General features: G+C 46.2%; 1 protein-coding gene across 1 annotated transcript; it reads right to left on the bottom strand.

Moving 5' to 3' along the window:
- Positions 1-5112: 5112 nt before the first annotated feature.
- Positions 5113-12326, bottom strand: zgc:109913 (regulator of G-protein signaling 9-binding protein). Its single transcript, XM_068048461.1, has 2 exons — positions 12053-12326; positions 5113-5588 (listed from the first exon to the last, which is right to left on the bottom strand). Exons 1-2 carry the CDS (start codon positions 12324-12326, stop codon positions 5113-5115), a joined length of 750 nt encoding a protein of 249 aa, XP_067904562.1.
- Positions 12327-12723: the final 397 nt, after the last annotated feature.

The following is a 12723-nucleotide window of genomic DNA, read 5'->3' as shown; positions in this document are numbered from 1 at the left end:
TGGTGCATCTTTCAGCTGTAAATAAGTGTGCTCTTATAGTGCTGGAGGCCTTGTTAGCACTGGCCAGTCCGACAGCAGGCAGTGACTGTTGTATTGGTTTAAGGGGTGTTTTTGAAATGTCTGTCGATCACCAAAACAGGATGTGATGCACAGACCTTTGTGACCTCTAAGCACTTACAGCTAAAGCAACAGCAAGCACCTTTCCAGCATTGCTGTGTAAGTTAGTACCTTCAATAAAAGAACCTAGCTTTTCGATTCACTGATCTTGTCTGTGCGATTGGTGAGCCCATGTTACAACACAAAAATGGAACAATGATCAGTGGCAACATGGTGCGATGCTAGGTATATCTCCCTGCACCCTTCCTGTTTCAATAATCACTGATCACCCTGCCTGTGCTAGCCTAAAAACGCGGTCAGTCTACAAACACAGACTGTTCACCTACCTGTGCTTCCCCAAACTACAGACTTTTACAACCTGTAAAATCCAGAGTGACACATGTCTGCTTTGTGGACTGAAAATTGAAGACTGCCCAAGTGCAGGACGAGTTGAGCGCAGGGCGAGCGGAGGGTAAATACTGGATGAGCGCAGGGCGAGTGGAGGGTAAATACAGGCTGAGCGCAGGGCGAGTGGAGGGTAAATACAGGCTGAGCGCAGGGCGAGTGAAGGGTAAATACAGGCTGAGCGCAGGGCGAGTGAAGGGTAAATACAGGCTGAGCGCAGGGCGAGTGAAGGGTAAATACAGGCTGAGCGCAGGGCGAGCGGAGGGTAAATACAAGCTGAGCGGAGGGCAAATACAGGGTAAATACAGGGTGAGCGGAGGGTAAATACAGGCTGAGCGCAGGGCGAGCGGAAGGTAAATACAGGCTGAGCACGGTGAGCAGAGGGCAAATGCAGGGTAAATACAAACTGAGCACGGTGAGCGGAGGGTAAATACAGGGCGAGCGGAGGGTAAATACAGGCTGAGCACAGGGCGATTGGAGGGTAAATACAAGCTGAGCACAGGGCGAGTGGAGGGTAAATACAAGCTGAGCACGGTGAGTGGAGGGGTACATACAGGCTGAGCACAGGGCGATTGGAGGGTAAATACAAGCTGAGCACGGGGCGAGTGGAGGGTACATACAGGCTGAGCGCAGGGCGAGTGAAGGGTAAATACAGGCTGAGCGCAGGGCGAGTGAAGGGTAAATACAGGCTGAGCGCAGGGCGAGCGGAGGGTAAATACAAGCTGAGCGGAGGGCAAATACAGGGTGAGCGGAGGGTAAATACAGGCTGAGCGCAGGGCGAGCGGAAGGTAAATACAGGCTGAGCACGGTGAGCAGAGGGCAAATGCAGGGTAAATACAAACTGAGCACGGTGAGCGGAGGGTAAATACAGGGCGAGCGGAGGGTAAATACAGGCTGAGCACAGGGCGATTGGAGGGTAAATACAAGCTGAGCACAGGGCGAGTGGAGGGTAAATACAAGCTGAGCACGGTGAGTGGAGGGGTACATACAGGCTGAGCACAGGGCGATTGGAGGGTAAATACAAGCTGAGCACGGGGCGAGTGGAGGGTACATACAGGCTGAGCACAGGGCGAGTGGAGGGTACATACAGGCTGAGCGCAGGACCAATGTAGGTTGAGCGGAAGGTCAATCCATAGTGATCACAGGCTGAGTACAGTTCACGGAAAATGTAGATTCTGGGTTATTCTCTCATTTGCAGTGGTGTTCATCACTCCCATAAGAGGTTTGAGCTCCTTATAGTTAATTGTGTTCCTGTACGAATACTGTAGTGTTACACTAAACACCTATTGTATTCTGAACTGGATGGTGCATTGCTGCAGTGCATCTTGTAGATGGTACACACTGCTGCCACTGTGCGTTGGTGGTGGAGGGAGTGAATGTTTGTGGATGGGGTGCCAATCAAGTGGGCTGCTTTGTCCTGGATGGTGTCGAGCTTCTTCAGTATTGTTGAAGCTGCACCCATCCAGGCAAGTGGAGAGTATTCCATCACACTCCTGACTTGTACCTCGTAGATGGTGGACAGGCTTTGGGGAGTCAGGAGGTGGGTTACTGACCACAGAATTCCCAGTCTCTGACCTGCTCTTGTAGCCACGGTATTCTGTTGCCCTAAAATTGAGGTCATCCAAAACTTGTGTCTTAACTTGCAAGTCCTATTCACCCATCACCCCTGAGGGCACTGACCTACATTGGCTCCCAGTTAAGAAACGCCTCAATTTTAAATCCCTCCATGTTCTTACCCCTCCCTATTTCTATAATCTCCTCCAGCCCCATTACCCTCCGAGAGATCTCCACTCCTCTAATTGTGACCATCTGCCCTAATAACTCCTTGAAGTGCCTAGGGACATTTTATTCAGTTAAAGGTACTATATAAAAGTTGTTCTGTTGCTTTGCTCTGAGCAAACACCTGGTGTGATGTAGCCAGATATGAACTGATAAAGTGCTTTATTTCACTGTGAGTGAACATAATGACAGTTCAATCACTACAACGTGTTTTCACACAATAGTACAACATTATGAGCACGCTTCACCCTATCAGTGAACTCTTTTAGTTGACTTCATTAAATTTACTCTTAACTACCCCCCCAATACCCTAATGTCCTCGGGCCTCTGATTGGACCTGACTGACGGGTACAGATTAATTCTTTAGAATTTAACCACCTATTGTCTCGGTGCTTTTTTTAAAAACCTACCTGAATGCACTATGCTTTAAAACACATCTAAATGTTGCTAATTAAAAATGCAAAACACTACAGCTGCTGGAAATCGGAAACAAAAACAGCAATGCTGAAGACAAGTTCGTCAGCATCTGTGCGAATAAGAGTCAAAATTACAATTTGTGTGTTTAAAAGCAACTCTTTTTCAAAATCCTTTACATGGAACAATGGTTAAAAAATTCCAGAAAGGTACACATATTTAGTGTCTGATTCATTTAGTCTTCAAGGTCTAAGTTAACGGGCCATTTGGAGAGCCAGCCCATAGCCAGGCTTAGTGGGATGAGTGGACTCTTCCTGTGTTGTAATGTTCTATGTTTCTATCATGGCAGGATAGCCAGCGATAGCCAAGGATTGTGTGTAACATGTTGGAGCTGGACTCCAAGGGGTTGTGTCTAGGAAAGGCTGACACTGAAAGTCTTACAATCCAAGTGCTGATCCTTAACTATTGGTGTCATAAACTATCACCTCCTTCCACTGGCTGCAAAACGTTAGTGATTGCATTTTACATTAACTTTAGAATCTAATGGTGAATGACTGAGGTTGACAAAGCCCATGGTAATGACTTTTTGTGTCTATCACATTCATTCCACAGAAAAAGGCCACTCAGCCCATTGTCTCTGTGTCAGCTCTTTGAAAGAGCTATCCAATTCGTTCCACACTCTGTTTTTTTCCCCATGCCCCTGTAAATGTTTCCTTTTCAAGTATTTAGCCAATTCCCTTTTGAAAGTTACTATTGAATTTGCTTCCACTGCCCATTTATGCAATTCATACCAGATCACAACAAAACGTTTTGAAGAGTGTCATGGGATCTTTTACATCCATCTGACAGGGCAGACAGAGTCTTGGTTTAATGTCTGATCCAAAAGCTTGGCACCTCCGACAGTGCAGCACTCCCTCACTACTACTAGGGAGTCTCAGCCTAGATTTTTTGCCCAAGTTTGAGAAGTGGGGTTTGAATCCACACCTTCTGACTCGGGTGAGATTGCTACCCACTGAGCCACCGCTGACATGGACCTTGCAGAAAGAGGTCTGACTGTGATGCTGCAATTGAGCTAAAATAGCCAATGGAGCAACTGGCAGGACAGGGGAGCTAAAGCCTAAAACAAATGCATCATTGAAAGAATTTGGCAGAATTCAAGAAATCTACATATGGTATTTTCCTAAAAATATTAGTCTATATTACAGATATTAAGGCTCAGGAGCTGCACCCACCCTGTAAAATGTTGATTTTAATTGTCACACCCATGCAATCCGGACTTATGAATTTACAAAATAAACCTGAAACAGACACTTTTCTTGTAAAACAAAATGGAGAGGTCAAGTGACCTTTCCTTTCCCACCAATCCACATCAAACTACAAGAACCCTGAGCTAATTTTCATGTCAGGACAAATCTTGGTGAAGTTATTAAAATCCAAATGACCTTTCTGGGCACATCCCTGAAAAATCATTAAAACGTAAATGACCATTTGTGTAGTAATGGCTGCTTCTCTCCAACTGGACTCCAAACTCAAATTCCAAAGAATGGGTGCGAAAAGCCCTACTTTATCAAGGTGAGATGAGGATGAATGACACGCGGACTCCATTTATGAAGACACTGGGAAGAGAAACTATGGTCACATGATTGAAACTAGGTTTCTGATAATAAGCTTTAATAAAGGTATATTCTGGTCAGAGAAAGGGAGATCATCTATGCCATCGCAGAGAAGGACATTTCCTAAGTTTACCTGCTTTGAACTACGTGCAGGCAGTGACTGAAGTTGGCCTTGAACTCCCTACCTGAGAAATCAGACCAGGACCTCACCTTTGACCGGAAGGAAGAGCAGTCTGCAACAGCACATCCATCTTCCTGAACCTTCCAAGTCTTTCTTTAGTGTACAAGGGAAAAGATTACAGGCCTGTACCGGTTCAAGTCTTCAGTTCGGGGAAAAGCAACTTTAACAGAGAACTTCTTGCAAATCATGTTATCTTTATAATCTCTACCTTTTCTTGAGTTTGTGTGTATCTGTATGAGTGTGAGAGTGGGTGTTGTTGCGCATATTTCAGGTGTTGTATAATAAACATTTATCTTTCTTTTAAGCTTATGAGAAAACCTGTCATTTGTCTGTTTTTGATCATTAAAGCACTCGGGTTAAAAAAACATCTTTTTTTAAAGGACACTGTCTTCAGTCAGTCGAGAGGTGGAAAAGGGGAACCATCCCTATCATTTCTCACCTGTCTGTATAATTTATACATTGATCTTAAAACGTGGAAGTATCAGCAATTGGTATAAATCCATCACGCGTTTAGTTTCTGCTGAGAGCAAAGGGACTATTGGTAACAGGAGGTCAAAGGTTAGGTATGGGGCTTGCTGCTCATACACAATGCTATGGAGCCCAGTGGGTGCTGCCATGACTAGACTATGAGATGATGCAGCATCCTCTGCAGCTACAGCTACTGCCTTCCTCTTCAGTCAACACATCAGGCGAGTCAGTACCACACCCATCGACAGAGTTCACTTCCGTCCAAGGCTCTGTGGTGGCCTCCGAGCTCCAGACAGGAGCCTGGACCTTCAGCTCCACCTCACGCAGAATTCTTCCAACTTCCAATATAAGTGCGTCCAAACCCAGCTCTGTGGTGTCTGCCTTCTCACCGCTCTCTGCATCCTGGTCACTGCTGGGCCCAGAAGAGTCACACATCACCCCAGTGTTGGTCAGAAACTTGTCAGGAACATCCAGGGGGAACAGTAGGCTGAGACGGTGCACCTGGCGGAGATCTCTCTGGAAAAGTTCCATACGTGAGGCAAAGAGCATGCACACTCGTTCCAGTTCCACTCGCTCCTCAGGCCTCAGGCTCCGAGTACTGCTCAGTAAAAACATCAGCTTGGTCCCAATCACTGCACATGGGAAAGACAGAAGCCCTGGTTATCAACTGATATTTAAACCATGGGTCACACTGACAGAAAATCCAACCCAAACATGCAGCATCCCAGACCAGAGGAGGACATCAGTTCAAAACTGATGCCACTGCTAACATCTGTGGAAGTATTTCATTTTCCAATTGGCTTCAGTACCATCAGTGCATTTCCATGCTCATCTCAGGAAAGAGAAAGAATATGCATTTGTATAGCACTGTTTACAAGTTAGGGACATCACAAAGCTCATTACAGTCAAAGGAAACAATACCTTCAGCAGTGATGCACAGCTTGTAATGAAAGTGAGAAGCAGCCTGGATTATGGGTTCAAGTCCCCCGAGATGAGAATGACTCCACAAATATATCACTCAGCGGTAAGAGTGATACCACTTGAACCATGGCTGACACCAGATCCAAGAGAGCGCGATGGGAATAACAGCAGATGATGTGTTAGGACCGGAATTAGAGATACAGAACGAAATAATGGGATTGGGAATACAGTTAGAGAGCAAGATGGTGAGATTGGGATTACTGTTAGAAAGTGAGATGGTGCAATGAGGAATATAGTTAGGGAGTGACGTGGTGGGAATGATATTACAGTTAAAGAGTGAGATGGCGAGATTGGGAATACAGTTAGAGAGCGAGATGGTGAGATTGGGATTACTGTTAGAAAGTGAGATGGTGCAATGAGGAATATAGTTAGGGAGTGACGTGGTGGGAATGATATTACAGTTAAAGAGTGAGATGGCGAGATTGGGAATACAGTTAGAGAGCGAGATGGTGAGATTGGGATTACTGTTAGAAAGTGAGATGGTGCAATGAGGAATATAGTTAGGGAGTGACGTGGTGGGAATGATATTACAGTTAAAGAGTGAGATGGCGAGATTGGGAATACAGTTAGAGAGCATGATGTTGGCATTGGGAATTCCATTAGCGGTTGAGACAGTGGGATTGAAATTACAGTTAGAGAATGGGATGTTGTGATTGGGAATACAGTTGGAGAGTGAGATGGTGGGATAGGAAATATCATTCAGGAGTGAGATGATGTGATTGGGAATATAGTTAGAGAGCAAAATGGTGGAATTGGGATTAAATTCGAGATTCATGGTGCGAAGGGGAATACAGTTAGAGAGTGAAATATTGGGATTGCAGTTAGTCAGTGAGATGTTGCAATGAGGAATATAGTTAGATATTGAGATGCTGGGATTGGGAATATAGTTAGAGAGCGAGATGGTGGATTTGGAATAATTTAGAGAGTGAGATGTTGGGATTGGAATTACAGCTAGGGAGTAGGATGGTGGGATTGAGATTACAGTTAGAGGGTGAGATGCTGGGATTGGAAATATAGTTATTGAGAGGGTGGTATTGGGAATACAGTTAGAGAGTGGCATGTTGGGATTGTGAAATTAGTTAGAGATTGAGATGGTGGGATTGGGATTATAGTTAAAGAGTGAGAATTTGGGATCAGGAATACAGTTAGAAAGCGAGATGGTGGAATTCGGATTACAATGAAAGGGTGAGTTGGTGGGAATGGGAATACAATTAGAGAGTGAGATGTTTGGATTGCGATTATAGTTATAGAGTGAGATGGTCATATTTGGAATACTGTTAGAGAGCGAGATGGTGGGATTAGGAATATAGTTAGTGAGATGTTGGGATTGGGAATACTGTTAGAGAGCGAGAGGGTAGGATTGGGATTACAGTTAGAGAGAGATATTGGGATTGGGAATACGGTTAGAGAGCGAGATGGTGGGTTGGGAATATTGTTCGAGAGTGTGCTGGCCCGATTGGGAACATAGTTAGAGTGTGGGATGGTGGGATTGGGATTACAGATAGAGAGTGAGATAGAGTCGTACAGCATAGAAACAGGCCCTTCGGCCCACCGTGTCCACGCCGACCATAATGCCTATCTATACTAATCCCACCTGCCTGCATTAATTCCATATCCCTCTATGCCTTGCTCATTCAAGTACCTGTCCAGATGCCTCTTAAATGTTGCTACTGTTCCTGCCTCCACCACCTCCTCAGGCAGCTCATTCCAGATACCCACTATTCTTTAAACCTCCTCCCTCTCACCTTAAATCTATGCCCTCTAGTTTTACTCACCCCTACCATGGGGAACAGACTCTGGCTATCTACCCTTTCTATGCCTCTCATGATTTTATATACCTCCATCATGTCCCCTCTCAGCCTCCTTCGCTCCATGGAAAACAGACCCAGCCTATCCAATCTCTCTTTATAACTCAAGACCTCCAAACCAGGAAACATCCTTGTGAATCTTTTCTGCATCCTCTCTAGCTTAATCACATCTTTCCTGTAGTGCGGCAACCAGAACTGCACACAGTACTCCAAATGCGGCCTAACCAACGTTATGTACAACTGTAACATGACGTCCCAACTCTTGTACTCAATGCCTCGGCCGATGAAGGCAAGCATGCCATACGCTTTCTTCACCACCCTGTCTACCTGTGTTGCCACTTTCAGGGAACTATGTACTTGCACCCCAAGGTCTCTCTGCTCAGCAACACTCCCCAGGGCCCTGCCATTCACTGTATATGTCCTGCCCTGGTTTAACATCCCAAAATGCATCACTTCACACTTGCCTGCGTTAAATTCCATTTGCCAATCCCTTGCCCACTTTCCCAGTTGATCTATATTCTGTTGTAACCTTAGACAACCTTCTTCACTGTCCACTATACCACCATTTTTGGTGTCATCTGCAAACTTACTGATCATGCCCCTTACATTCAAATCCAAGTCATTAATATATATGACAAACAAGAGGGCCCAGCACTGATCCCTACGTCACACAACTGGTCACCGGCCTCCAATCTGAAAAACAACTCTTCACTACCACCCTCTGCCTCCTATCACCAAGCCAATTTTGTATCCAATTTGCTGGATCCCATGCATTTGAGATGTTGGGATTGGGAATATAGTTACAGAGTTACATGGTGGAATTGGGAATACAGTTAGAGAGTGAGATGGTGGGATTGGAATTAAATTTGGAGTATGAGATGGAGAGATTGGGAATACAGTTAGCAAGTGAGATGGTGAGATAGGGATTACAGTTAGAGATTGAAATGGTGGGATTGCGAATACAGTTAGAGAGTGAGATGGTGGGGTTGGGAATATAGTTAGTGAGATGTTGGGATTGGGAATATAGTTACAGAGCTATCTGGTGGGATTGAGAATACAGTTAGAGAGTGAGATGGTGGGGTTGGGATTACGGTTAGGGAGTGAGATGGTGGGATTTGGAATATAGTTAGAGATTGGGATTACAGTGAGAGAGTGGGATGGTATAATTGGGAATACATTTAGAGAGTGAGATGTTGTGATTGGGATATACTTAGAGTTATTACCTGTTGTGGTTGGATTGGGAATACAGTTATACAGCAAGATGTTGGATTGGGAATACAGTTAGAGAGCAAGATGTTGGATTGGGAATACAGTTAGAAAGAAAGATGGTGGGACTTTGTTTACAGTGAGGGAGTGAGATGTTGTGATTGGGATACAGTCAGAGAGCAAGATTTTGGGATCGGGAATACAGTTAGAGCTTTGGATTGTGTGATTGGGATTGCTGTTAGAGTTAGATGGTCGGATTCGGATTACAGTTAGTGAGTCATATGGTGAGATTGGGAATATAATTACAGTAAAATGGTCAGTTTGGGAATACAATTATAGAGCAAGATATTGGATTAGGAATACAGTTAGACAGTGAGAGGGTGGGATTTTTTATTACAGATACAGAGTTTGATGTTGGGATTGGGATTACAGTTATAGAGTGAGGTGATCAGATTTGATATATAGTTAGAGAGCGAAATGGTGGGACTGGGAATAAAGTTATAATGTGGAATGGTGGGATTGGGATTACAGTTCGAGAGTCAGAAGTTTGGATTGTGAATCGAGTGAGAGAGTGGGATGCTGGGAGTGGGATTACAGTTTGAGAGTGAGATGGTGGGACTTGGATTGCTGTTATTACCTGTTGTGGTTGGATTGGAAATACAGTTAGAGAATGAGATAGTGGGATTGGGATTACAGAGAGTGAGATGTTGGGATTGGGCTTTTCGAGAGCAAGATGGCGGGATTGTGATTACAATTAGAAAGTGAGATGGTGGGATTGGGAATACAATTAGAGAGTGTGATGGTGACAGTACCCCAGTGAGACACTGTCCCCATCAGTACCGTACCCCAGTGAGACACTGTACCCACCAGTACTGTACCCCCATGAGACACAGTACCCACCAGTACTGTACCCCAGTGAGACACTGTACCCACCAGTACTGCACCAAAGCGAGACACAGTACCCACCAGTACTGTACCCCAGCGAGACACTGTACCCACCAGTACTGTACCCCAGTGAGACACTGTCCCCACCAGTTCTGTACCCCAGTGTGGCACTGTACCCCAGTGAGATACTGTACCCACCAGTATGGTATCCCAGTGAGATACTCTACACCCAGTCCTGTACCCATCAGATACTGTACCCACCAGTGCTGTACCCCAATGAGAGACTGTACCCAACAGTACTGTACCCCAGTGGGAGACTGTACCCAGCAGTACTGTACCGCAGTGAGAGACTGTACCCATGAGTAGCGTACCCCAGTGAGAGACTGTACACACCTGTACTATACTCCAGTGGGAGATTGTACCCACCAGTATGGTATCCCAGTGAGAGACTGTACACACCAGTACTATACTCCAATGTGACACTCTAGCCAGCAGTACCTCATCCCAGGAAGGGACTGTACCCCCAGTGAAAGACTGCAACTACCAGTACTGTACCCATAGAACCATAGAAAAATTATGGCACAGAAGGGGGCCATTCAGCCCGTCGCATCCGTGCCAGCTGAAAAAAAACTAGTCGCCCAATCTAATCCCATCTTCCAGCACCTGGTCCATAGCCTTACAAGTTACAGCACTTCAGGTGCATGTCCAGGTACCTTTTAAATGAATTGAGGGTTTCTGCCTCCACCACCATTCCTGGCAGTGAATTCCAGACACCCACCACCCTCTGGGTGAAAATGTTTTTCCTCATGTCCCCTCTAATCCTTCTACCAATCACCTTAAATCTGTGCCCCCGGTAATTGAACTCTCCACTAGGGGAAACAAGTCCTTCCTGTCTATCTAGGCCCCTCATAATTTTGTATAACTCCATTAAGTCACCCCTCAGCCTCCTCTGTTTTAAGGAAAACAACCCTAGCCAATCCAATCTTTCCTCATAGCTGCAATTTTCAAGTCCTGGCAACATTCTTGTAAATCTCCTCTGTACTCTCTCCAGAGCAATTATACCCCAGTGATAGACTGTACCCACCCATACAATATCATTGTACCCACCAGTACGGTCCCCAATGAGAGACTGTACCCACTGGTACTGAACCCCGATGAGAGCCTGTAGCCACCAGTACTGAACCCCGATGAGAGCCTGTACCCGCCAGTACTGAACCCCGATGAGAGACTGTACCCACCAGTGCTGTATCTCACTGAGTGACTGAACCCACCAGTACTGAACCCCGATGAGAACCTGTACCCACCAGTACTGAACTCCGATGAGAACCTGTACCCACCAGTACTGAACCCTGATGAGAGCCTGTATCCACCAGTACTGAACCCCGATGAGAGCCTGTACTCACCAGTACTGAACCCCAGTGAGTGACTGTACCTGCCAGTACCAACCGAATGAGAGGCTTTACCCTCCCAGTACTGTACCCCAGTGCAAGATTGTTCCCACCAGTACTGAACCCCAGTGAGAGACTGTACTCACTAGTACTGTACCCAGTGGGAGCCCGAACCCACCAGTGCCATATCTCAGTGAGTGACTGTACCCAGCAGTACTGTAGCCCAATGAGAGACTGTACCCACCAGTACTGTCCCCAATGAGAGACTGTACCCACTATTACTGTACTCTAGTGAGAGATTGCACCCACCAATCCCCAATGAGAGATTGTATCCACCAGTTCTGTACCCCAGTGCGAGATTGTACCCACCAGTATTCTACCCCAGTGAGGTGCTGTACCCACCGGTACTGTAGCCCAGTGCAAAACTGTACCCACCAGTGCTGTACCCAGTGAGAGACTGCACCCTTTGTGAAGGAGTTGCTGATATCAATGCTTCCCTCAGTTTGTCTGCTGACTGCACGAATATGCGCAGCTGACAGGGAGCACGGCAGAGTCAGGGCACTTCTCTCGATATCAGATAAATTCTGCTCTTCATATGAACAATTCACTCTCCTGCCCTCCACCTCACACAACTTCCTACTGCCGATTATACCATAACAGTAACTATGTTATAGCCTGAGAGAATGGAATGAGATTTGTTCCTGTGCTAAAGGAAGAGTAATGGTGAGGCCTGTGTGAGACATTCGATATTGCAAAAGGCTTGAATCACACCTCACTGCCATTTTCCCCACTCTGGTACCAACTAACCAAGTCATTTATTCTCGGTACCTGCACTCTGCTGGTGTACTGTCCTCCTGATGTCCTGAAGTTGCTGTCGGAGACACACAGAGTCTGAAGTCCCTCCTAGAGACAGTGCCATGTTGTGGTGAGAAGCACCCAGTGTATTCAGTGATTTTTGAGTCTGCCTGCACTCGTTCAACATCTCAGCCCCCCAGCCAGGCTCGCTCAGCTGAGACAGGAGATAGGAGCGGAGGCAGCTGAGGGCATGAGAAGGGATGAGGGACAGCCGGGATCCGCACACACTGTGTTTGGAGTTGTTCATTGCTTAGTCCTGTCACCTCTACTTCAAGCTAGTTGAGGAGATTCACAGACACAGTTCCTGGCTCGCAGAGTAAGCTGGGACTTTGTACCTCACAGATTGTTCATCATTTCTCGATAATTTGCAGAAACACACTGAGAGATGTGGAACTCAGGGTGAATCTCTCTGAACCTGTGCTGGGAGCAGTGAACAGCTGAGGCAGTCTGTAGTGCCACACACAACACCGGTCTGTTTCACTGGGGGAACGCTGGAGCCTCTTACAGGTACTGAGGCTCAGTGCTTCAGGAACGTTCAGCAAGGTGGAAGTGCTGCAGCCTCAGCACCAATGCTAAGCTGTGCCTTGCTTGTCTCTCCTGACTGGCAGCAATGCCTGGTGTCACTGGGCACTGACAGAGGCAAT

Source organism: Heterodontus francisci, chromosome 16 (assembly GCF_036365525.1).
Source record: "Heterodontus francisci isolate sHetFra1 chromosome 16, sHetFra1.hap1, whole genome shotgun sequence".
NCBI lineage: Eukaryota > Metazoa > Chordata > Chondrichthyes > Heterodontiformes > Heterodontidae > Heterodontus > Heterodontus francisci.
Note: the sequence above shows the minus strand (reverse complement) of the source record. Positions and strands in the feature narration are given on the sequence as shown.

Bases quoted from the DNA above. Each gene is read 5' to 3' on its own strand.
- zgc:109913 (XM_068048461.1), bottom strand. From the start codon at position 12,326: ATGAACAACTCCAAACACAGTGTGTGCGGATCCCGGCTGTCCCTCATC. The intron at 5,589-12,052 runs GTACCGAGAATA...TCCCATGTGCAG, and splicing joins AGTACACCAGCAGAGTGCAG to TGATTGGGACCAAGCTGATG.